The sequence below is a fragment of the Vulpes lagopus genome, chromosome 13 (assembly GCF_018345385.1).
Source record: "Vulpes lagopus strain Blue_001 chromosome 13, ASM1834538v1, whole genome shotgun sequence".
Taxonomy (NCBI): domain Eukaryota; kingdom Metazoa; phylum Chordata; class Mammalia; order Carnivora; family Canidae; genus Vulpes; species Vulpes lagopus.
This window is the reverse complement of record NC_054836.1, coordinates 60302829-60329770: the sequence shown is the minus strand read 5'-3', so window position 1 is coordinate 60329770 and position 26942 is coordinate 60302829. Positions and strand designations below refer to the sequence as shown.

At 42.5% G+C, this 26942-nt stretch overlaps 2 protein-coding genes across 22 annotated transcripts in view; both read left to right on the top strand.

Annotated features, from left to right (window-relative positions):
* The window catches only part of CADPS2 (calcium dependent secretion activator 2), a 457875-nt gene that overhangs the window by 108555 nt on the left and 322378 nt on the right, over window positions 1-26942 (top strand). The gene's annotated exons all lie outside the window — the stretch shown is intronic.
* RNF148 (ring finger protein 148) lies at window positions 18636-26357 on the top strand. The gene is made up of 2 exons (XM_041727929.1): window positions 18636-18659; window positions 25327-26357. The coding sequence occupies exons 1-2, from the start codon at window positions 18636-18638 to the stop codon at window positions 26239-26241; spliced, it is 939 nt and encodes a 312-aa protein (XP_041583863.1). The 3' UTR covers window positions 26242-26357.

Here is a 26942-nt window from a genome sequence, read left to right as displayed (position 1 = left end):
ACAAAGTGGCAGGGAAGGGGGGTGGTTATAAAACAGATGGTATTACAGCCAGCGAGCCTATAATGCACGTAGCCTTAATACCTGAAATACATGTAGAACTGCGCTACGTCTGTATGGAGAGGCAGACAGTCTCTGAGCAGAATGAGTAAAGAATATGAATAACAGGGGCGCCCGGGGGGCTCCGGGGTTCAGCGTCCGCCTTCAGCCGAAGCCATGACCCAGGGTCCTGGGATCGAGTTCCGCATCGGGCTCCCTGCAGGGAGCCTGCTTCTCTCTCTGCCTGGGTCTCTGCCTCTCTCTTTCTGTTTGTGTGTCTCGTGAATAAAAAAATAAAATCTTAAAATATGAATAACAATTCAAAATATAGGAGATCTTAGTGGTTAATAACCTGGAATACTTTCGTGTGGCTGCTGTAACAGTTGCTACAAAATGACATATTCATTCTCCTAGTGTGGGAGGTTAGACATCTGAAATCAAGATGTGAGCGAGGTCCATTCTCTCGGGTCTAGGGGAGACTCCTCCAAAGCTGCTTCCCGCTGCTGGTGTCTGGGCATTGTCTTCCCGACCCCTTGGATCCCGTTATTCCAGAGTCGACCTCCATCTGAACGTGGCCACCTTCGATCCTTCCTGCCACACCTTCCTGTGCCCCGTAAGGGCACTTATCCTTGGATTTGGACCCACCTGATATTTGAAGATGATTTCAAGATCCTTAATTTTATTTATTTGTATTTATTTATTTTTAAAGATTTATTTATTTATTTATTTATTTATTTATTTATTTATTTATTTATTTATGATAGACATTGGGAAAGAGAGAGAGGCAGAGACACAGGAGGAGGGAGAAGCAGGCTCCATGCTGGGAGCCCGATGTGGGACTCGATCCCGGGACTCCAGGACCGTGCCCTGGGCCAAAGGCAGGCGCGAAACTGCTGAGCCACCCAGGGATCCCCGAAGATCCTTAATTTTATCTGCAAAGACTGTCTTCAAGAAAAGTAACATTCATAAGCTCCAGCGACTTGACATGGGTATCAAATATATCCTGGAGCAGTTGGACCCACTACAAAATCAAGAGATGATTAACATCCTACTAATCAAGGATATTCAGATTAAAATGAGATACTGTTTGTCTTTTAGTTGGACAAACTTGGAAAAATGAAATTTTAATAAGGATATAGGGGAATGAGTATATACATGCTTCTGGCTGAAGCTGTGAATCTTCGTAAGCGCTCTGTAGTGCCTGTATCTTTTGACCTGGAAACTGAACTTCCAGGATATACTTTAGAGAAAGCTGAGCACAAGGAAGCTCATAAAGGAAGGTCCGTTGTGACATTATTTGAGATATTAAGAAGTGAAAACAGCTCAAATACCAATAAACGAGTGAATAAGTACAAAGCATGACATCCATACAGTAGAATGCAATAAAATTTGTAAATCTTGAAGACAATGATCGAAAAAGTTGCAAAAAAGTTTGTATAGTTCTATTTATATAATCTTATATGTAGTGTGATTTTTTTTCTATTTCTATAAATAGATGCACATAAAGCTTCCTGAAATTAATATCACATTTCAGAATAAGGTTTATCTGGATGGTATATAAAGGGCTTCTAATTCATTTTTCTTAGGAACAAACACTCTACTGGGGTGCATGGTGTTCTTCCAAATTCAGATCCTTTAGAACCTTAGAATGTGATTTTGTTTGGAAACACTATTTTGCAGAAGGTGAGGCATACAGGAGTAGAGCGTGCTCTACTTATAGCGTCCTTGTATCCTCATAAGAGGAGAAAAAGGAGCTACGGCAGACAGAACACCCACGAAGATAAACAGGGCAGACCTGGGAGTGGCCCGTTCGGACCAAGGCACTGAGGGTTGTGGGGAACCCCCAGAATGTGGAAGAAAGCACGGACCAGGTTCCCTTTGAGCTTGCAGGAGGAACCAGTCCTGCCAATCCCTTGATTCTCTACGTCTAGATTCCAGAACTATGAGGAAGAAGAAAATCCTGTTGCAAGCCTTGCAGTCTGTGGCATTGTGTTACGTAGTTCAAGGAACTGAATGTGTCTCGGGTGTTAAGATTCGTTGAAGTTGCGTGACGAGTACACGAGCGTTCTAAAATTCTAGCTCTTTAAAATCTTGCATCTTAAAATACTCAAAAGCAAACAACCCCCCACTAATTTGAAGTTCCTATGATTAACCTTTTTGATGTTGTTGAAGCAAAAATACATGTGTCCACAATTGTTGAAATGAGCGGTGCTCCAAATACGACAGATGGAATCACCCCTGCAGTATGTTTCCTATGGTCCATTAAGATTTTTAATACATATATTTTTAAAGATTTTATTTATTTATTCATGAGAGACACAGAGAACGAGCGAGCAAGCAGAGACACAGGCAGAGGGAGAAGCAGTCTCCATGCAGGGAGCCCGACGTGGGACCCGATCCTGGGACTCCAGGATCACACCCTGGGCCGAAGGCAGGGGCTAAACCACTGAACCACCCAGGGATCCCTAAGATTTTTAATATTAAAGTGGGGGACAAACTCAACATCAGAAGAAGATGCTCTTGGCCGGTATCCACTATGGGAAACAATGATGCATCTCAACCTAGTTATTAAAAAAAGTAATTGGGCTCTGAGACATTCAGATGGACTTTGGGGTCAAATCCTGATGCATCTACTTAACTAATTCTATGGTGTTTAAGAGATTGTGGCTTGGTTTCAGTTTTCTCCTTTATAGCGTGGAGATTCTGAATAATATGAACTGCATTGTGAATAGTCAAATATATAAAGTGCTAATAATCACCAACATTCGGTAAAAACTCAGATTGAAGTTTGTGTTACTGCTCACAGCAAGAACATGATAAATCACTATAATTCAACAAGTCATAGAAGTACGGTGGTTGAAATACTAGCTGGAACGGTTGGTATCGATACTACAGTAATAATATCCTTGAGGGTCCTTTTTTATTCCTGTATGTGGCAGTAGGTTTTGTCTAACTTGCTCTCAATCTGTCTCACACTCGGCCCATCTTGCATGTTTTTGAGACACAAATGTAAAAAACCCACAAGTTTTGTGACTGTCTTCCCAGTTTTTTCAGGGATTCTTTCCATAATTGTTTAACCTAAGGCTCTACTTCTGGTTTCATTTTATTCCGTGATTGATGAAAGTGTTAAATTTACCAAAGAATTTAAAAGGAAAAAGTGAGATACAGAAAACTAAGTTAAAAATAAAACAAGTAGAAATAATTCAAAAAGTTGTAGAGGATAGAAACTGTGAACCTAATAGAGTTGGAAATAAAGGTACTGTCACGTATTATTTTCAGGTTAACTGTCATTTTTCCTCCTTTTTGAAGTTTTACCCCCCATTTCATATTACCCCCAACCTCTCCTGTGCTAAGCATCTGTTTGTTCTCATGTAGTTAAGTCTGTGTCTTGGTTTCTTTTTTTTTTTTTGGCCCCCTTTGCTCAATTTGTTTCTTATGTTCCACATGAGTGAAATCAGATGGTATTTCTCACTTATTTCTCCATCCGTGTCATTTTATTTTTATAAAATTTTATGATTAAAGGTTTTAATTTATTTGACAGAAGAAGAGTGTGTGCGAGCATGTGTGCAGAAGCAGGAGGAGCAGGGGGAGAAACAGGTTCCCCGCTGAGCAGGGAGCCCAACACAGGGCTGGATCCCAGCACCCTGGGACCATGACCTGAGCCAGAGGCAGATGCCTCACAGACTGGACCACCCGGGGGCTCTCCTCTGTGTCTTCTTAAATGACCAGATTTCATTCTTTTTTTTTTTTTTTTTTTAATGACTGAGTACTATCCCATTGTGCGTGTGCGTGCATGTACTCATGCCACATCTTTATCAATTGATGGGACACTTGTTTTGCTTCTGTATCTTGGCTGGTGTAAAAAAAAAATGCTGCTATGAATGCCAGGGTGCCTGTACCCCCTTTGATTAGTGATCTTGTAGTCTTTGGTAAATATCCAGTAGTGTGATTGCTGGATAGTGGGGTAGTTCTGTTCTGAAGTTTCTGAGGAACCTCCATATTGTTTTGTAGAGTGGCTGTGCCGGTTGGCATTCCCACCAACTGTGTAAGGATTGTTTTTTCTGCACATCCTCCCTGACACCTGTTTCTTGTGTTGTTGATTTTCACCATTCTGACAAGTTGTGAAGTGATCTCTCATTGTAGTTTCAATTTGCATTTCCTTGGTAAGTGACTATGAGCATCTCTTCACATGTCCCTTGGCTATCTATATATTGTCTTTGGAGAAATGCCTGTTCGTGTCTTTTGCCCATTTTTTAATTGGACTTTTTTTTTTTAGTTTTAAGTTGTATACTTTCTTTATGTATTTTGGATAATAACCCTTTACTGTATGTCATTTGGAAATACCTTCTCCCATTCTATAGGTTGCATTTCGGTTGTATTGATTATTTCCTTCACTGTGATGCCTGCAGCTTTGCTTTTCTTAAGATTGCTTCAGCTATTCAGGGTCTTTTGTGGTTTAGTACAAATTTTAGGATTTTTTATTCTACTTCTGTGGAAAAAAAACGCTCTTGGTAATGTGATAGGGATTACATTAAATATGGAAATTGCTTTGGGTGATATACCCATTGTAGCAATACTTGTTCTTCAAATTCATAAGCCTGGAATGTCTCCATTTCTTTGTGTTCTGGTTCTTTCATCAATGTTTGATAGTTTTCAGTACACAGGTCTTTGCCGTTAGTTAGGCTTATTCCTAGGCGTCGTATCTTCATGCAGTCGTTAAGTGGGATTGTTTCCTTAATTTCTCTTTCTGCTGCTTCCTTATTGCTGTAGAGAAGTGCAGCAGATTTCTGTAGATTGATTTGGTATTGTGTATGCAACTTTACTGAATTTATCTGTTTAAGTGTTTTTCTTGGTGGAGCCCTCTGGATTTTCTGTAGATAGTATCGTCATCTGCAAATAGTGAAAATTTGACTTCTTCCTTGCTGGTTTGGATGCCTTTTGCCTCTTGTCTGATTGCTGTGGCTAAGACGTCCAGTCCTATGTTGAGTAAAAGTGGTGAGAGGGAGGGGTACCTGGGTAGCTCAGTCATTAGAGCAAGTTACAAAGATTGTAAGTTTGACACTTACAAACTCAAGATTGTAAGTTTGAGCCCCACACTGGGAGTGAAGATTACTTAAGAAAACAAAAACAAAAACAAAAAGAAAAGCAAAAAAACCCAAAATAAAGGTAGTGAGAGTTTACATGCTTGCCTTGTTCCTGACCTTAGGGAAAGGCTGTTTTCCCATTGAGGATGACAGACACCTCTGGGCTGGTGCTTGTCCCCCCTAAACCTGCTTGCTGAGGGTTTTTATTGTGAACGGACGTTGTACTTTGTCAGATGCTTTTTCTGTGTCTGTTGAAATGATGATACAGTTTTTGTCCTTTCTCTTATTGATGTGATATGTTGCACTGATTTATGAATATTGAGCCGCCCTTATAATCCTGGACTAAATCCCACTTTATCATGGTGAATATTTTTTAATGTATTGTTGGATTAAGTTTGCTAGTATTTCACTGAGGGTTTCTGCCTGTAAATTCATCAGACATACTACTTCAGTTCTCTTTTTTCATGGTGTTTTTATATGGTTTTGGTATCTTGGTAACTCTGGCCTCAGAGTGAACTTGGAAGTTTCTCTTCTATTTTTTGGAGTAGTTTGAGAAGAACAAGTATTAGTCGTTCTTTAGATGCTTAGTAGAATTTGCCTATGAGCTGTTGTGTCCTGGGCTTTTGTTGGGAATTTTTTGATTACTTATTCAATTTCTTTGGTCTTTTCAAATATTCTATTTCTTCTTTCAGTATTGGTAGGTTATATTTCTAAGTTTCTGGGAATTGATCTTTTTTTTAGATTGTTTAATTTGTTGACATAGAGTTTTTCATAATACTATGATTGTATTTCTGTGGTGTTATTTCTCCTCCCTTATTTGTGGTTTTGAATCTTCTTTTTTTTTCTTGATGAGTCTGGTTAGAGATTCATCAGTTTTGTTGATTCCCACCCCCCTACCCCCCTACCCTGCCCCGAAGAACCAGCTCCTTGTTTCATTGATCTCTGTTGTTTTCTTGGTTGGTTGGTTGGTTGGTTATTTATTTCTGCTCCAAACTTTCCTTCCTTCTGCTGGTTTTAAATGTTATTATTATTTTTTTTCCTATCTCTTTGGGTGTAAGGTTAGGTTTTTGGAGATTTTTCTTTGTGACATAAGCCTGTATTGCTGTAAACTTCCCTTTGAGAACTGCTTTTGCTACATCCCAAAGGATTTTTAAATTTTATTTAATATTTTAAAGATCTTCTTAGTTCATGAGAGACAGAGAGAGGCAGAGACACAGGCAGAGGGAGAAGCAGGCTTCCTGCGGGGAGTTCAGTGTGGGACTCGATCCCAGGACCCTGGAATCATGGCCTGAGCCAAAGGCCCCTAATTAGGTCCCCCTAATTTTATTTACATTTCAAGTTAGTTAACATATAGTGTAGTGTTGGTTTCAGGAGTAGAATTTAGAGATTCATCACTTATATGTATACAGCCCTCCCATCCCAACAAGTGCCCTCCTTGATGCCCATCATCCAATTAGCCCATCCCCCACTCCCCTCCAGAACACTCAGTTCTCTTTTTTCAAAAAAAGATTTTATTTATTTATTCATGAGAGAGAGGCAGAGACACAGGCAGAGGGAGAAGCAGGCTCCATACAGGGAGCCCAACGCGGGACTCGATCCCGGGACTCCAGGACCAGGCCCTGGGCCAAAGGCAGGCACTAAACCACTGAGCCAACCAGGGATCCCCAAACCCTCAGTTCTCTAGTTAAGGGTCTCTTATATGGTTTGCCTCCCTCTCTGTTTTTATCTTATTTTTCTTCCCTTCCCTTGTTCATCTGTTTTTTTTTTTCTTATATTCCACATGAGTGAAATCATATGGTATTTGTTTTTCTCTGACTTAATTTCGTTTAGCATAATACACTCTAGTTCCCTCCACATTGTTGCAGGTGGTAAGCTGTGATTTTTTTGAATGCTGAGTAATATTCCTGTGTGTGTGTGTGTGTGTGTGTGGTATGTGTGTATACACACACCTTCTTCATGGATTCATAAATCAATGGACACTTGGGCTCTCTCCATAATTTATTGTTGATAGTGCTACTATAAGCATTGAGTATGTATTTGAATCACTATTTTTGTATCCTTTGGATAAATACTGAGTAGTGCAATTGCTAGGTCATAGGGTAGTTCAATTTTTAACTTTCTGAGGAAACTCCACGCCTTTTCCCACAGTGGCTGCACTAGTTTCCATTCCCACCAACAGTGCAAAAAAGGTTCCCCTTTCTTTGCATCCTCACAAAAATCTGTTTTGTCCTGAGTTTGTTAATATTAGTCATTCTGACAGGTGTAAGGTGCGATCTCATTGTGGTTTTGATTTGTATTTCCCTGATGATGAGTGATGTTGACCATCTTTAATGTGTCTGTTAGCCATGTAGGTGTCTTCTTTGGAAGTGTCTATGTTTTCTGTCCGTTTTTTAACTGGATTGTTTTGTGGGTGTTGAGTTTGGTAAGTTCTGTATAGATTTTGGGTATAACCCTTTATCCAATATATCATTTGCAAATATCTTCTCCTATTCTGTCAATTGCCTTTTAATTTTGTTGATTCTTTTCCTTTGCTGTTAAGATGCTTCTTATCTTTCTCTATCAATATTCTCCAATCCATGGGCATGAAAGTATTTCCATTTCTTTGTGTCGTCTTTCATAGTGTTCTGTAGTGTTCAACATACAGACCTTTTACCTCTTTGGTTAGGTTTATTCCTAGGTATTTTATGGTTTTTGGTGCAATTGTAAATGGGATCAGTTCCTTGATTGCTCTTTCTGCTGCTTCATTATTAGTGTAGAGAAATGCAACTGACTTCTGTATGTTGATTTTATATCCTTTTGACTTTTGTTGAATTCATGTACTAGTTCTGGCAATTTTTTTTTCAGGTTTTATACGTAGAAGAGGATTATGTCATTTACGAGGAATGAAAGCTTGATTTCCTCTTTGCTGAATTGAATGCTTTTAATTTCTTTTTGTTGTCTGCTGAGGCTTGGACTTCCGGTACTCTGTTGAACAACAGTGGTGAGAGAGGGCATCCCTGCTGTGTTCCTGACCTTAGGGGAAAAGTTCTGTTTTCCCTATTAGAATGATCTTAGCTGTGGGTCCTTTGTATATAGCTTTTATGATGTTGAGGTATGTTCCCTCCATGCATTGTAGAGGGTTTTTATCAAGAAACGATACAGTTTTGACAAATGCTTTTTCTGCATCTATTGAGAGGATCATATGGTTCTTATCTTTTCTTATATTAATGTGGTGCATCACATGGGTTTGTGGATGTCGAACCACCCCTGCAGCCCAGGAATCAATCCCACTTGATATGGTGAAAAAACCTTTAAATGTATTGTTCGATTCTATTAGCTAGAATCTTGGTGATAATTTTTGCATTCATGTTCATCAGGGATATTGGTCTTTAATTCTTTTAGTGCAGACATTGATTTTGGAGTCAAGGCAATGGTGACCTCATAGAATGAGTTTGGAAGTTTTCCTTCCATTTCTATTTTTTGGAACAGCTTCAGAAGAATAGGCATTAATTCTTTTTTAAACGTTTGGTAGGATTCCCATGGAGACCCATCAGCCCTGGGCTCTTGTTTGTTGGGAGATTGTTGATTGCTGATTAATTTCTTTGCTGGTTGTGGGTCTGTTCAAATTTTCTGTTTCTTTCCGTTTCACTTTTGGTAATTTATGTTTCTAGGAATTCTTCCAGATTGCCTAATTTATTGGCATATAATTGCCCATAATCTTCTTATAATTGTTTGTATTTCTACAGCTTTGATTGTGATATCATCTTATTCACTCGTGATTTTATTTATTTGGGTCCTTTCTCTATTCTTCTTGATAAGTCTGGCTAGGGCTTTATCAATCTTATTCCAAAGAACCAGCTATTAGTTTTGTTCTGGAATTTTTAAAATTTCTGTATCATTTATTTCTGCTCTAATCTTAATTATTTCCCTTCTGCCGGTTTTAGGCTTGATTTGCTATTTTTCTAGCTACTTTAGGTCTAAGGTTAGGTTGTTTATTTGAGACTTTTCTTGAGGAAGGCCAGTTTTGCTATAAGGCCACCTTTGCTATGTCCCAAGGGTTTTGGACTGTTGTGCTTTCATTTTCTTTTGTTTCCATGTATTTTCAAAATTTCTTCAATTTCCTGGTTTACCCATTCATTCTTTATTAGGATGTTCTTTAATCTCCTTGTATTTGTGGTCTTTCCAAATTTTTCTTGTGGTTGACTTCAAGTTTCATAGTATTGTGGTTGGAAAACATGTATTGTATGATCTTAGTCTTTTTGTCCTCCAGATTGAATGCTGATTTTGTGACCCCAGTATGTGATCTGTCCTGGAGAATGTTCCGTGTGCACTCAAAAAGAATGTGTATTCTGCTGCTTAACGATGAAGTCGCCTTCTGAATATATCTGTTTATCTGGCCTAGCATGTCATTCAAAGCTGGTATTTGATGTTGATCTTCTGCTTAGATCATCTGTCCCTGGCTGTGAGTGGGGCATTAATGTCCCCTTACTATTACTATATGATTACCAAGTTTATTAAGTTTGTTATTAATTGATTGATATATTTGGCTGCTCCCAAATTGGGGGCACAAATGTTTACAATTGTTAGATATTCTTGTTGGATAGACCGTTTTATTATGATATAATTCCCTTCTTTATCTCTTATTAAAGTCTTGGGTTTAATCTCTAATTTGTTTGATGTAAGGATGGTGACTCTAGCTTTCTTTTGATGTCCATTAGCATAATAGGATGGTTCCCTCACTTTCAATCTGGAGAGGTGTCTTGGGTCTAAAATGAGTTGCTTGTAAACAGCACATGATGATTCTTTTTTTTTTTTTTATCCATTCTGATATCCTTTGTCTTTTGATTGGAGCATTGAGTCCATTTACATTCAGAGTGATTATTTGACAGATTTGAATTTAGTGCCATTTATTACTTGTAAAGTTGCTGTTCCTGTAGATTGTCTTTGTTGCTTTTTGTATCCTTCCAGTTCAAAGAGTCCCCTTTAATTTTTCTTGCAGAGCTGTTTCAGTGTGTTCGAACTTTTTTAGGTTTTGTTTGGGAAACTCTTAATTTCTCCTATACTGCATGACAGCCTTCCTGGATAAATGACTGCATACTTTTCTCATTTTGCACGTTGAATATGTTATGTCACTTGTCTCTGGCCTGAGAAGTTTCTGTGGACAGGTCTGTCCTATGAAATGTCCTAACCTTATGAGTCTACCATTGTAGGTTAAAGACCTTTTGTCCCTACCTGCTTTCAGAATTCTTTCTTTGTATTTTGCAAGTTTGACTGTGATATGTGTTCACATTGACCTGTTTCTGTTGATTTTGAGGGGAGTTCTCTGTGCCTCTTGGGCTTGAATGCCTGTCTTCTTCCCCAGCTTAAGGAAGTTCTTGGCTATAATTTGTTCAAATAAACCTTCTGACCCTTTCTCCATCCCCCCACTCCCTACTCTCTGCTCTTCTTCTTCTGGGACTCCTACATTAGGGATACTGTTGTATTTTGTGGGATTGCTGAGTTTCCTAAGTCTGTATTTGTGATCTAATAGTTTTCTTTCCCTGTTTTTTTTTCAGCTTCATTTTCTACAGTTTTGTCTTGTACATCACCTGTTTGATCCTCTACTTCTTCCAACCTCACTATGATTTATATCCAATCGGTTTTCCATCTCAGTTACAGCATTTTTAAAATTTTTGCTTGACTAGATTTTAGGTCTTTTATCTCTGCAGCTGGGATTTCTTTGGTGTCTTCCATGCTGCTTTCAAGCCCAGCTACTATTCTTATGCTTGTTGTTCTAGTCTTGTTCAGATATACTGCTTGTATTTCTTTTGAGAAAAGTCCCTGGTTCTGATTTCTTCTTGATCTTGCTTTTGTGGAGAGTTCCTCTGGCTTGTCACTGTCTAGGTTTCTGTATTTTGCATATTATGAAAACTTATGTTTCCTGCTTCTGAGATTTATACCATGTTAAGAAGGGATTATACACTGTCCAGGGCCTGGTTCTGCAGGAAGTGTTTCTAGATACGTGGGATGCACTCTGCTGCTGTTTTGGCTGCTCTTTCCTGCATGTCAGTCCTCTATAGAGTTCCTCCTTACTGGCAGTGGGGAGGGTTTGGACTTTTAAGTAGGTGTGCCTTGATTTAAGATGAGCCTGATTTAAAAAAAATGGCGAGGGTAGAGGGGATGGGGGACCTGGGTGGCTCAGTGGGTTGTTTGTCTGGTTCAGTCATGATTTCAGGGTCCTGGGATTGAGTGAGGAGCTTGTTTCTCCCTCTCCCTCTGCTGTTCTGCCTGCTTGTTCTTTCTCTTGAATGAATTAATGAGTGAATGAATGAATGAATGAATAAAAATCTTTTAAAAAATTAAAAAATTAACCTGATTGAAAGAAAAAGAAGGAAAAAATAAAAGCCTGATTCAAAAAAAAAAAAAAAAAAAAAAACAGAGAAGGGGAAACAAGCCAACGAATGAACAGAAACTGTTAAGTCTGATTCCAAAGAAAAAGATAAAAGAAATTTAACGTATATAAAACCTAAAAAAAAACGAGGAAAGTCGGGCCTTGTTTCTGCCAGAACTGAAGCTGATGCTTTGGAGCACCATGGGATCAGTAGACTTGGTACATGTGGGGGCCGGGGTGGGACCTTTGGGGAGAGGCCTGCTGCGCTGGCTCCCAGTCAGACCTGCCCTTGCAGAGGTGCCCCTGCTGGGAGGTGGGATGAGGGCATGGGGGTGGGCTCAAGGGTTGGTGTGAGCGACCCCAGGACCACTGAAGGCTCTGTGTTTGTCTTTGAATATGACCACGCTGGTGGGCTCCGGGGTGGAAGGTGGTGTCCCTCTGCCCCTCATCCCCGGGGCGGGGAGCTCCTGGCCGTTGCCATTCAGGAAGCCTTCCCAGAAAAGCAAGCAGTCTCCCCTCCTGTGCTGCAGGCTTTCGTCAGATCCCCACCTCAACCTGCCAGTGTCCAGCCATCGGCTCACTCAGTGCCAAGGCCACAATTCTCCTGTATTTTATCTCTAGCCAGTGGCTGGGATTCAAAACTCCATTCTTTAATTTTTTTCTTTTTTTGGAGAGGGAATGTGCATGGGAGTGAGGGAGGGCAGCAGGAGGGGGAGAACCCTAGGCAGGCTCCCTGCCCTGTGCAGATCCTGATCCCTGCTCGATCGCACCACGCCGAGACCATGACCTGAGGGCAAAGGAAGAATGGGCCGCTTACCGGACCAAGCCACCCAGGCTCTCCTCCGAGCTCCAGATCTCAGCGGCACCCAGCCGGGTGTGGGTCTCTCCCTCTCCCCGGAGGGGAGCCTCGCAGCTGTGTGCCCGGTGCCGTGGGGTTGCCTGATGTCCCAGGGGAAGCACAGCGACCAGGTTACCTGCCCTGTGCACCTGTCTCTGGCCCCTGCTGCTGCGTGGCAGGCCTGTCGTCCTTGGAGAGCAGGGAGCGTTCTCTCCCAGTGCTCCCAGGGGATCCCAGCCGAGGCACTGGGTGAGCCGTCCGCACGGTGCTCCCTCTCTCCCTGACCTCTCTCCACAGAAGGGCTCCCTCCCCTCACAGCATTCTCCCCCCCGCCCCCCAGGTCACGTCTCTGAACCTCCCATCTGCCGCCACCTCTCCCTCCAGGTGTGCGGATTGTTTTCCTAATCCTCAGATTGGTCTCCTAGTAGATGAAAGTGATGGGATGCTGGCCTCGCCCTGTTCAGGGTTGGGGCACGTTTAGGGTCCCCTAACTACTCCATCATCTTCTCATCTCTTTCAATAAATGTTTGCATCCCAAAGGTTTTGAGCCATCGTTTTCATTTTCAAAGCATTGTTTCCATGTACTTTTTTATCTTACTTCCTGGTTGCCCCCTGTATTGTATAGTAGTAAGCTATTAAACTCTTACTTTCTGTGATCTTTCTGGATTTTTTCCTGCGAATGACTTCCAGTTTCATAGCCATTGTGGTCAGAAAAGATGCCTGGTATGACCTGCAGATTTTTGAATTTGTTGAGGCTTGTTTTGTGACTTAATATGTGATCTGTTCTGGAGAGTGTTCCGTGCACTTGAAAAAAATGTGTTTTCTGTTGTTTAGCATGGAATGTTCTGAATATATCTGTTAGATCCATCTGGTCCAGAGAGTCATTCAAAGTCCATTTTTCCTGGTTGATTTTCTGTCTTCATGATCTGTCCATTGATGTGTTAAAGTCCCCTACTATTACTATATTATTATTGATTAGTTCTTTTATGTTTCTCCTTAACTGTACATTATTTTGGTGCTCTCCTTTTGGATGCGTAAGTGTTTATAATGGTTAATCTTCTCACTGCATTGTCCTTTTGTTATGTAGAGCCCTCCTTTGTCTCCTTACAGTCTTAAAGTCTATTTTGTCTACTATAAGTATTGCTACTCCAACTTTCTTTTGACATCTATTAGCGTGATAAATATTTCTCTATCCCATCACTTTTTTTTTTTTTTAAAGACTTTGAGAGTGAGCACAAGTACGGGGAGGGGCAGGGGGAAGGAGAAGCAGACTCCTGCTGCCCAGGGAGCCAGGTGCAGGGCTCCATCCCAGGGCCCTGGGATCATAACCTGAGCCAAAGGCAGGTGGTTAACAAACTCGGCTACCCAGGCGCCCCTCGATCTCTTCACTGTCAATCTGCAGGTGTCTTCAAGTCTGAAATGAGTCTTGTAGGCAGTGTAGGGATGAGTCTTGGTTTTTATTTATTCCATCGCCCTATGTCGTCTTGATTGGAGCAGTTAGCCCATTTACATTCAAGGTAATTTTTGTGTATTTATTGCCATTTTATTACTTGTTTTGTGGTTGTTGAAGATTTTCCCTCTTTACTGATATATTTGGATTTCTTTCTTTTTATTCTTTGCATATTAGTGATTTTTTATTTATGGTTGTCATTAGGTTTATGTAACAATTATGTAACATTTGCATATAGCAGTCTGTATTAAATTTATGATTAAATTTGAATCTCTTTATGTTTTAGGGGTGTGGTGTCATATATTTTATGAGATCCTTAACTGATTTTTTTTAATGGAAATACCCATTTTTTTACTGCTTTTGTGTTTCCTACCTTTATACTGTCACTTGGTTTCCCTTTCCACTTAGAGTCCCTTTTAATATTTCTGGTAGAGCTAGTTTAGTGGTCATGAACTCCTTTAGCTATTTTTGTCTAGAAAACTCTCTCGTGTTCTGAATGATAACCTTGCTGAATAGGGTACTCTTGGCTTCAGGTTTTTTCCCATTTAGCACTTTGAATATATCATTCCACTCCTGTCTGGCTTAGAATCTTTCTACTGAAAAATCTGATAGCCTTCTCATGGGGTTTCCTTTTTATATATCAAGTCATCTTTTGTATTGCTGCTTTTAGTGTTTTTCAGTATCAGCATATTTTGTGATATTTGATTACAGTACGTCTTTGGATCTGCTTTTGTTAATTTTGTCAGGGGTTCTCTGTGCCTCCTGGATCTGGATAGGTTTCCTTCCCCAGGTTAGGGAACTTTGTAGCTATTATTTCTTCAGAGGGATTCTCTGTCCCCTTTTCTTTGTCCTTTTCTCTGGGGACTCCTAGACGATGAACCTTAGTGATGGAATCAGAGTTCCTTAAATCTATTCTCATTTTGCATATTCCTTTCCTCTTTTGTTCAGCCAAATTTCTTTCTGTTACTCTGTCTTGTAGGTCATTAATCTGTTCCTCTGTCTTCCGGCCTGACGTCCATTCCTTCAAGTGTGTTTCCCATTTCATCTCTTGAGCCCTTTGTCTCTGTTACGCCTCAGCTCTGTTACGTCTGTCTCACCCTTCTAAAGTTCAGTAGGATCGTTGCTTTAAATCCTCCAGCAGGCGTGTTACTACGCCTGGTTCACTTAGTCTCCGGCTGAGGCTTGTCCTGTTCTTCCATTTGGGACATTTCTCGGTCTTACTTTGCTGGGTCTCTGTGCCTGTTTCTCTGTGTCCGTTACTGCTTGTGTTCTTGAGAGGAGCGGCCTGGCGAGGAGGACAGGACGCCCTGTCGTGCCTGCGGCTACGCGCCCTCTGCCCCAGGCCGCGTCTGCTGGTCCCCGCGTGTGCCGCACGCACCCTGCTGTCGTGTGCCATGTGCCGGCCGCTTTTTCCTCCGGGCCAGCCTCCCGCGGGGCTCTCTGGGCGTCCTGGGCGGTGTTTGGTCCCGGTGTGAGAGTGGTGAGTGTTGGGGTGCTCTGGTACGCTAGTGAGAGGAGCCCCGTCTCTGCTGCCCGAACAGACTGGGTCAGGAGGCGCCGTGTGGGCCCGTCTTCTGAGAGAGGGGTCCTGCTGCGGCCAAGACGGAGGCCCGTGCGGCGGCGAGGGTGGCTCCCCCGGCTCGGTAGTGAGCGTGGGTACAGGCTGGTTCTGGCGGGCGGCCCTGCGCTTACGCTGCCGGCTCCCGTTCTGGAGGCTTCTGTCCCTCCAGCCGCATCCCTGGGACGCGCTGCAGGTGGGCAGCCGGTCCCCACGGTGCTCCGGGGGCTCCCTAGGTTGCCGCTCCCACGCTGTTCACCCCAGCCTCAGAGCGGGCCAGGCTCCCCCGGGCGCCCCGGAGCCACGCCTGCTGCCCCTGGCGCTGCCAATGGCAGGGCCCGGGCACTTGGGGTCCTGCCGTTCCCGCAGCACTTGGCGCCGAGGTTCCTGGCCCCGTGGGTGGCCCTCTGGCTGCTCTGCCCTGGCCCTTCCCTGCACGCGGCTCCGCCCGCCTTCCCCAGCCCACACCTGTGGCCGCACCTGCACGTGGCTCCGCTGTCCTCCAGGGCGACGTGGCCCCGCGCCGTCAGTCCGTGTCTGGGCGCGCAGTCCCCGGCCAGGCAGGCACCTGCCAGCGGCTGCCCTCCCCCGATGCACGTGGGATGCCGCTCAGGAGCTCAGCCACCTGGGCGACCTTAGTGCCGTCTCAGGAAAACAGCGTAACAGCCGCAGCTCGGCTCTGTCTTGCATGGAACCAGTCCTTTATGTGGATGTCACAAGCACTTTGCTTCCCCCCGTGATAACATCTTTTCCTTAAATCTCAAGTGGAGTTTTGAGTCATCGGTGACCTGAATCTTGTTCCTGGAGTTTGATGCGGGTTAGTAATGTAACAAGCAATTGGTGAAACAAGACTCCTTTGCAGCGTAGCAAACAATATCGGGCGGGAGAGTGGGACAAAAGGTTTAATACTTTGTCTTATTTGTTTTTATGGGAGGTTTCTGGATATAAAGGGGAAAAAGGACCTTTTGTTTGAAGTGGGTCATACATGCTAGGATAATAATCAGATATTTTCTTGCCCCCTTTGTGAATCCCAAAATACTTTCTCTAATGGAAAAATCATAATAGCTATTCAGTTGGTGACAGTAAGAGGCATTTATGTAATAGAGTTCTAGTCTTTAGGAGTGAATGTTATATGTAGGAAAGTGATACCAGATGTTCTGTGTCAGTTTAGAGACTTCCTTAGAATTCTAGAATTTTAATCGGGTTTCTGGGGATTGCAGAATTTGATTGCATTTTGGCTCGGGATAGTAGAAGGCCTTCTGGGTTCCTGAAAAAGTTGATTTCATTTAGGACTTTGTGTTTTCAGCATTACTGCTGATCTGATTTAGGGCTTTGAGGTGCTAAAATGTGCAAAATTGATCTGATATAGTTTTCTTATAATGACCATTTGATGGATGACTTGAGATACAGATATGTTGATATACAGACTGACTAAAGGGTTTTTAATTCAGTAGACTCTACTTCTACATTAGAAATAGTTGTTAGTTTATGGCTGTATATTATTCCATTTTAAGATACAGAGATGTGGATGGAATTAATTCTCTTGGAGAGAAAATGTAAGACAGATGGCCCCTGATCTTGTGATATTAAATAAACCTTTTCTGGACAACTACTGTCAAATCATTCTTAGCCGAGGGAAGACTTGTCAAATCATCGCCTGTTTGTATTTTTTTTAATGGTGGCTTTACGAAGCGGAGGTTGCCAAAGCTACTGGCATGTCTTCATATTTTGAAGAATAAATGCCTGGAAAGTTAAACATTTGACAGGGACCTGACCCTGAGCACTAGTCCCTGTGCTAGTATAGCAGCAAGGGGAGAAGAAACAGGCTTTATGAAAATAAGCTAACACTACTCCTCACAAGACATTTTAAATCAAGCAAAACTATGAACAGACACAAGCATGTGGCTGCATGTGACGTATGGCAAGATTGACTGTAAAGAGGTGCAAAAACAGGGTGTTATAGGAGCAGGTGCTTTTGTCTGGGGAGACTGCAAAGGGGAGACTGAGATGGGTTTTGAAAGTACAGAAAAATCAGGTGGAAAATGGAGAGAAATTGGCTGTGTAGAACTGGGAAGGTGAGGAAAGGCCCATCTCGCGAGCCCCTGCTGCGCCAGCAGTGTGCTTGGGGGTTTGCCCATACGTGTGACAGCGGCCATACGATCCTCCGCCGTGGTGCCGGGAGGCTGACGCCGCTTCCCCATCTCACACATGGAAACCTGAGGCTCAGTGTGGCTCACGTCACTCAGCTAGGCCGGGGGTCACGGCAGGTCCGGCCCACAGCTAGAGGCTTCCGCGCAGTTGCAGCTGCGTTGGCTGTGATGACTCCGCTCTCCTGCTCTTCATTGTCTGCTGCCGCCCGGGAGGGACTCAGGTACCTCATAAGTGAGGAAGGGTTTTGTGACCTGTGAATTGGAAAGATAGAACTGATCTAAGTGGGAAAATCTCCTTGAGCACTTCTCCCCTGCTGTTTCTGGCCGCTAAGAGCGTACTCAGTTAACTGTGCTCGGCGGGACTGGTCTCGGGAAGGCAACACACAGAAACCTTCGACGACCTCAAGGTCTAGAACCACTCTAAAGCAGCGAAGCCCCAAAAGCAACCTTCATGACTCGTTTGGGCCCCATCATTGGCTCTTGTTAACTCCAGGAGCAGACTAGTCTACTAAGAGAACAGGACAAGTTTTGGTGCTTATTCAAAAGATTCTGCTTTGGTATTTTTTTTCCCTTTTATTGAGTATGTTACTTATTCTCCAGTCTTTCAAACAAAACTCTAGTCTAAATGAAGGGTCAGTATTAAGATGTCTTTTGTCCTTGGATCAAAGAAAGATGAGCATACCATCAGATATTGTCTTTAATCTTGTGTTTCCCTGAAGACCTTCAGCTCCTTCCGCTGTCCTTCCTAATGCAAAGGGTACGGTGCGAAGGTTCTCCCGAAGTACTTCTCAGGCTGGTTAGTAATGTGCTCTTGCTCTGTCGACTACTTTCTGTGTTAGTTATGTGAACCTTGACTTGAACAAACCCAGAAATGGGTTTGGTTTATACCCATTACAATTTAAAGAGATTTGGTCATATTTTTTTTTAAAGATTTTATTTATCTATTCATGAGAGATACACAGAGAGAGATGGAGAAAGAGAGAGAGAGAGAGAGGGGGGCAGAGACACAGGCAGAGGGAGAAGCAGGCTCCATGCAGGGAGCCCGATGTGGGACTCGATCCCAGGTCTCCAGGATCACGCCCTGGGCCGAAGGCAGGCACTAAACCACTGGGCCACCCGGGCTGCCCTTTTTTTTTTTTTTTTTTTTTTTGAGATTTGGTCATATTCTAAATGCTTGTTTGTCTTTGTATTAAAGTATGGCTATAGGAAATCCAGTTTGGAGGATTAAGTCTACAGAACAATTAAAAAGTGAACTCTTTTCTATTACATATTCTAACTATGTTGTACTCTAAGATTATCACCCTTATAAAGATAAAACTAAAGAGATACAGTTATTGCATGAGGAACAGTGTAGGTTAGAATATGGAGGATCATGACACTATCAATTTATTCAGCTTTCACTGAGAATTTATGATGTGCTAGATACAGTGGTAGAGGATGGACACTGAAAAAATGAGAGATTGAGACTCACCCCGCAAGGAAATTAATAGATAAGATAATTTTGTGGAGAGAACTGTATCAGCTGCTACATAATAAACCACCCCACAAAACCCTGTATATTGGGGACATTTTTTTCATAAACTACAAAATAAGAGTCAGTATCTGTTACTGCTCGGAAGTCCAGGGTTGACTAGGTGAGTCTTCAGGTCTTGGCTAGACTCTGTCTTTATGATCACGTAGACATCCCTACTCATCTTGAGCTCTCACGTGTGTTGGCCTATCTGTAGGTTGATCGAGGGTAGGCTCAGCTAGGTTACCTAGGGTCTCCTGCAAGTCGCTTCTCGTGTCTGTTAGGCTGGTCTTCTTTACTTGAGCGTGGTGGAGTTCCAAGAGAGGAGGAACCAGGGAAGAGCATAAGGCCTCCTAGGCTCTGAACTGGCACATCAGTACTTCTGCTCTAATCTGTTCTCCTACATAAGTCACTGGTCCCTCCAGATTCAAGGGGTGTAGAAATATATCCCACGTCCTGATGGAGGGAGCTGCTAAGTCACATGGCGAGGGGTTTCACTTGAGGGAAGAAAGTCATTGGTGTCATTTGCCATCGGTGTCCCTGTCATAGGGGCAGTTTTGTAGAAGGGATAAAGCCTGCGTAAGGTCTCCTATAGTGACTGGTGCAGTAAGAGTTCGGGAAACTGTCAGCTGTTTGAACTAAGGAAGCATAAAATTCATGATTGCTAATGGTAGAAAATGAGGCTGGATCAAAGGGAAGAGGACTAGGCTGGAGAGGCTTATATTCCATTCTTAATGCTTGGGTGTTATTCTTCGGATAGAGCAGGCCGTCTCAGCAAACAGGAACGCCACTGTAAACTTCATTACTTTTTGTCTAAAGGTTGCTCTGGCAACAGAATGATTCCAAGGTGAGCGAAACAATGATGAGAGATAAGATAAGATGCTATTGCAAAGCCGTACACAGGGAGAATGATTTTGAAGGCCAAACAAAAGCAGTGCAGAGTATTCACTCAAGTGTGGTTGAACGTGGCCGTGTTATTCATTCAAGCAAGCTCTTTTGAGCCAGCGCTCTAAAGGGTTTGAGAAATGCGAGTATTCCCCTTCCTCGGTGTCGTGCTGGCTCCCTGGAGCTGTGGAGCTCGCACACAAGCTAAACTTTCTCCCTGCCTCTGACTCTTAGCGTTAGGCCTGCAGGTAAACAGAGGGGAGTAGTAATACTGGCTCACATTAGTGAAGAAACCGTGGTTAGTGATGTGGTGATTTAAAATGTGTTTGCTTTGGCTGTTTGTTTTCTCTAATATACCTAATTACTAGAGCCTTTAATGATATTGAAAGTCATTAAATTGGTTAATACAAAGGATAATGAAGAGCCTGAGTAAATTTTGTGGTTTTCATGCATCTGGGCCTGAGCTAGTACAAAGTATGTGACTTCCATGGTAATTCAGAAGCTCATGTTATTTTAAAACTCTACTGTATTTCACTGTAGCATATTCAGAACTTTTTTCTGGGTTCAGAAATATTAAGAGGAGAAAGTCCGTTGTTATGTTAAAGAATGTTTTATTGCATATATCTGAGAATATGTGCAAGTAGTAATAAACTAATGGGAGAAATTGAGAAAATCCATTGTTTATGAGAACTTTCGAGCTTACAGTCAAACATAAAATTTTAAGCTAAGATTTAGTTTTACAAGATAACTGCTTTCAGAAAATATCAGCATTATTTGCTTTTTGGTGGTTCTCCGTGAACTACTTTGAGTCCGTATTCTATTCCTGCCGGTTCCCAATATGATGCATTTAATTACTCGCAGAAAACCTACATAGTTTTCAAACTTATTAAATGCAAATCCAGTGTGTTTGGTGGGTTCCTGGATACTACGACTTGTGAAGTGTATTGAAGTTTCTCCAGTATTCCCAGTATCTTAGAGCTAGTACCTTGGCAGTGCTGTATGCGTATATTGGACTGTTTCGCTCATCAGAGGAGAGATTCCTGGAAGTTTGAGGATTCCTAACAGACGTTGACCAACAGCAGAGGGACAGAGATCACCTGCTTTACACACCCCCAACTTAATGAAAATTATAACCTTTCTTGAAACGTTAGTTGGAACCTGGGTCTAGATGTATACGCGCACATTCCTATCTGTGTGTGACCCCTCTCTCCTGCCGGGGTGACGCCCTCCGTCGCGTCGGGGCCACGTTGTGGTCCTTGTCACGCAGGCTGTGGCTCCCATCAGTACAGCGTGTGGTGTGTTCTACACGGTTGTTGTGGCTAATGGTTGTTTAAGTAAAACTCGGGAATTTAGAGCCTTGCAGCTGCTCTGTTTACCTACGCACGTTCCGGGCTACACCTCGCTCTCGGTGGCGGAGCACCGTCCCTCTACAGCCCCTCTCGCCCCGTGCTCTGCGGGGGGTCGGGCTCTCCTCAGCAGATCATAGCTAAGGTTAACCTAACCCTTGTCATCATGATCCTGCTCTGATTCCTGGGGGTTCCGTTAGGCATGGCTTTGTGAAGCTCCGCTAGCCAGAGTGCCATCGAGGCAAGTTAGGTGGGTTTCTGTTAAACCTTGTTCCTCTGTAGACACACACAAGTCTCAGTGCATCTGGATGTGGCCCGTCACGCTGCCTGCTGCCAGGTGGAGTGACCGCCCCCGGGGAGGATGGTGATGTGAGCCTGAGTAAGGGGAAGACCAGCGTACGGAGGCAGGAGGGCAAGATGGAAGGAGTGGGGGCTTTTGAACCCTGGATCAACCAACCACAGGAAGCTGTTTCAGTTCCCCTCAGTCCTCCTGCAGAGGGCAGAGTGAAAACTTTAATTCTTGGCTCTTAAAAAGAAGTCTGCGTGTTGAATACATGGTGTGAAAGGAGCAGGTTAGAATAGCTCCAGTCACCCAGCCCATGCACCCTCCCCCTTGTTTTCTCTTCAGCTCTCCTGGACGCAGGAGAAAAGACTCGGGATCTGGTCCTGATGAAATGGATGCAGTTTGTAATCAGGCTACACGGACTAATAGGCTCTTGTGCAGGTCTCCACTGTTTCTATTCCAAGGAAGATGGGAAATGGAGATGGGTGAGGGCATCGTTCTTGATAGATTTTTTTTTTTGTCAATTATAAAAACTTACTCCATGATACGAGCTTAGATATGATTGTTTATCATGGAGAAATTACTTTTGGGGTAGTTTCTTCCTCCCAGGCCTGTTCCATTAGTTTCTTAGCCTTACTGTTGACATTTTGGGACCAGCTAATTAATTCACAGGTCTGTCATGCGCATGATATGGGATGTTTAAAGGTATCCCTGGCCTCTACTCAGTAGATACCAGTAGCTCACTCCCATTGTGACAATCAGAAATGTCTCCAGAAATAGCCCAAGTATCCCTTTGGAAAGGAAGGGTGTTCCCTGTTTGGAAACCACTGTGTTGGAAGCAAAGGATCGTTTATTGCGGTTGAATTTGTCTTTAGAGTCACTGCCTTAACTACTTCACCTTATGGTGAGAAAAACACAATGAGGTAGTGAACTTTTCAAATCTGTCTTTTCAAACATACAAAGAACCTTGAGCTTTGAGATGTGTTTTAAGGCAAAATGTAGTTACCATATACACTCTTTGCCCTTAAAAATTAGCAAACTAAAATAATTATTTTTACCAGCTTTACTCTGAGGCATAATTGAAAATTGTGTAAATTCAAGGTATACAATGTGATGTTTTGATACATGCATTTGTCTTGAAATCATAGCAACGAAGCCAGATCACCATCCCCTCACATGGTTATCATCTGTGTGTGTGTGTGTGTGTGTGAGAGAGAGAGAGAGAGAGAGAGAGAGAGACGAGGGCACCTTGAGATCTACTTTCTTGGTAAATCTTGAGTATACTTTATTAATTTACTATAGTCACCATGCTGTGCACATCTGCACAACTTTGTGATTTTTTAATAAACTCATTTGAAGAAGGTAATTCCAGTGTTTTAAAATCTGTTTCAATTGTGTTTTTCAAGTGTGACGAACACGCGGTGTCACGTCACTTTCGGGTGTACACGTCACGTTTGGACCAGTTTATCCTGGATGCTTTGCTCACACGTGTAGTTAGCGTCGGTCACCGCCTGAGGCTCTTACGATACCATTGCCTGTTCTCCTTATGCTGCACCACTTCCATGACTTGCAGAATTAGTTCTTAAAATCCTACCTCCAAATGTTAATAATCACAGATTGAACAAACAGCCTCTAATGTGATGATGTAAACAGTCTTCTTAGTAAGGCTTAGTAAGGCTTCATCCCTGTGAATGGAATAGGCCAGGAATTCACTCGGTCTGCAACTGGGGAAAGTCTGCATTTTCGATGTCTTTACAACCGTTCAGCTGTGAACTGAATGACACTTGAAGAAAATGGTATGAATGATGCAAATTTGTTTCCAAATTTATTTTTAAAAATGAATATTAAATAATATGGGCAAGGGGGTACAATTAAATGTTTTTGTCAAAATGAAAAAATTATCTCTACATGCCTCTGATTCCTTTTTGTCTTGCCTTTTTTTTTTTTTTTTTTTGTATCCTCGGGGTGTTCTAGCATGCCCGGGACATAGAGTATATCCCATATAAAGCATATAATAAATGTTTGAGTGTTGCCAAGTTATTGAAGCCTTGAAACAGACTTCAGGTGAATATTTAAAATAGAAGCAAATCAACAATCATCACATGGTGTCACTCATACGGAGAATATAAGAAATAGTGAAAGGGATTATAGGGGAAAGGAGGGGAACTGAGTGGGAAAAATCAGAGAGGGAGACAAACCATGAGAGACTCCTAACTCTGGGAAACACACAAAGGGTTGTGGAAGGGGAGGTGGGCAGGGGCATGGGGTGACTGGGTGACGGGCACTGAGGGGGGCCACTTGGGATGAGCACTGGGTGTTATACTATATGTTGGCAAATTGAATTTAAATAAAAAATTTTTATTAAATAGAAGCAAATCAGCATTAAAGGATCTTTAAGACAGTAAAGGTGGCATGGTTTGCAACAATAATGTAGTAACTGGTGACGGTTGTGGTCATCCTTTCCTGTACCCACTACGACCTTTCCAGTTACCACGACTGTTCATTCAACCTTTGAAGTAACTTGCGGACTTGTCTGCGTCTCTGCTCTTTCAGGGGTTCCAAGCCGCTGTCTACTTAGGCTCATCTCACCGCTCTGCTCTCCTCCTCCTCTGACCCACTTCCCACGTAGGGCACTAAAGTGTGCTCGTTAACAGGTCAACATTGTAAAATGCTTATTATAAGTTGCCTTCCCAGCTTGGAACCCTCCAGCGTTTCTCTCGTCCCTGGGACCTACCCCCAATCCTTGGTCCTGAACACTGACTGCTGTTTGCTTTCTCCCTCATCACCTTTCCTACTCTCTTTTGTCAAACACACGTTGCTTCACATCTTCTCACTTGCTACGTTCTTTCCTGTGTTAGCATCTGGAAGCTGCCATTTGCTCTGCCTGAAATATTATTCTTTTCTTGGGCAATTCTGATTTATCTTTCAAGTCTTAGACTAAGCACCACACTTCCTTAGAGAATCAGTGCTTCGGCCCCCTAATCAAAGTCTGGCTCCTTTTATATTCATTCCCCTGATACCCTTTTACTTTCAGAGCCATGCTATTGCAACCTATAGCTACACATTTGTGTGTGTGTGTTTAAAATCTGGCCTCAATAGATTGTAAGCTTCACATAGTAGGTGTGTGTTTTCTTCTCCAGTGTACGAACCATGCTGAGTGTCTGCCTAGCACATAGTAGGTTCTTAGTAACCTCTATAGTGAAAAGTTGAATTTGCCTTGCACATTGCCAACATACCTGTTTATGGTCCTCATGTTGAATCTGGGATAAGCATTTAATGTTGGAAGAGAGTGGGAGTGATTCGTTCCCACTGCCCATGGATTAGCATTTGGGGTAGCATAGAACCATGCATGAGGACTGGTGACTGGCCACCCACACATTTCTACTTCACTTAACAGATAGAAAAATAATGACTATAAAGTAGCATTAGGCAGCTTTTCACTTTTCACCGAGGTGGGAAAGAACTGCTTTATTGCTTTGGAGTTGATTCTGGTATAACCACGAGTCTCTGCTTAGTAGCTTTCTGGCCAATAGGATTTCAGTATGCAGTGCCCTAATATAAACAACTGGATTGGCTTAACTACCTCTGATGTCACAATTTCCCCATTAGGGAGTCATAATTTTCTTGAAATCACATTGTAGTAATAACAACTCTTGCTATTCTGTCTCATTATAAGAAAGACAGTCTACCCAAAATAAAAATGCTGGAAGGAGCAACATACCTTTGACCGAGGCAGGCCTTTCTCCATAAATGTGCTTTAATTATCTCCTGCCAACAACCGGAGTTAGCGTCTTTGTTTTACAGTTGATGTTTTGCTTTTTGTTTGTCAGTTAATAGGCAAATGGAGGAATGAGCCTACTTCGAATTACTCCTAGTTCTGTTTCATCTCAACTGCTGAGGCTTAGCATCTTTCTACTACTTAGCCTTCCTGACTCAAAAGGAAAATCCATTTGGACAGCCCACCTGAATATAACCTTTCAGGTGGGAAATCGGATTATATCGGAATTAGGAGAGAGTGGAGTGTTCGGGAATCATTCTCCTTTGGAAAGGGTGTCTGGTGCGGTGGTACTTCCTGAAGGATGGAATCAGAATGCTTGTAATCCCATGACCAACTTCAGCAGGCCGGAACAGGCACACTCGTGGTTGGCCCTCATTGAACGCGGAGGCTGTACTTTCACACACAAAATCAACGTGGCAGCAGAGAAAGGAGCAAATGGGGTGATCATCTATAACTACCCAGGTACGGGCAACAAAGTGTTTCCCATGTCTCACCAGGGAACGGAAAATATAGTCGCAGTGATGATAGGCAACTTGAAAGGCATGGAACTTCTGCACTTGATTCAGAAAGGAGTCTACGTGACCATCATCATTGAAGTGGGGCGCATGCACATGCCGTGGCTGAGCCATTATGTCATGTCCCTGTTCACCTTCCTGGCTGCCACCGTGGCCTACCTTTTCTTGTACTGTGCCTGGAGACCCCGAGTGCCCAATTCTTCCACCAGGAGGCGAAGACAGATGAAAGCAGATGTGAAGAAAGCTATTGGTCAGCTTCAACTGCGAGTGCTCAAGGAAGGCGATAAGGAACTAGATCCAAATGAGGACAGTTGTGTTGTTTGCTTTGACATATACAAACCCCAAGACGTAGTACGTATTTTAACGTGCAGACATGTGTTCCATAAGGCATGCATTGACCCCTGGCTCTTAGCCCATAGGACATGCCCCATGTGCAAGTGTGACATTCTGAAAACTTAAACCCGGAGAATCTTCTGAGGATGTAACCGAGTCTTTCCAAAGATTGAAATTAAATGAATTCTCTTTTAGCCCTTTATGCCGAGAGAAAGCTCAACTTCATCTTCTTTATCTAAGTAGTAAGGATGAAATTTGTGTGTTTTTAAAATAAAACTCCATATCTTGCCCAGCTATTGGAACTTGTTGTTTTTCTATTAGACAGTTACTTTTTGGCCCTTATCCAGATAAGGGGTTGTTATTAGTATATGTTAAAGGTAAATTAGTATTCAAATTAAAATGATTATGACCTTGTGGCCAAAGAGTCATGATATTTCAGTTTTTTTGACATCAATTTTATTTCCCTATTTTTGATATCTAATACTGTTGTTAAGCTTCATTATAGAATTAGATCTTGATTTAATTTTCCATGGTTGGTTAATATGGAGTCTGGTTTCCAAAAGTACTGAGTAGGTAATATGTTTTAAGTAATAACTTTAGATGATAGCACCTCTGGTTATGTAACAAAACTATTTTAAATAAGTATAGGTCTCATTTAGTAGAGCATCATAAAAAAAAATCACTTTTGTTAGCCACAGCCCTTTAAGTCCTAGCATACTGAATGGCTCTGGTAGCAAATTTCCCATCTAGAAGTGACCCTAGTAAATGCTTTTGTTTTTGTAAAGTGGTGATAAGTGTATGTCTGTGCATTTTGGTAAAGATCTAGA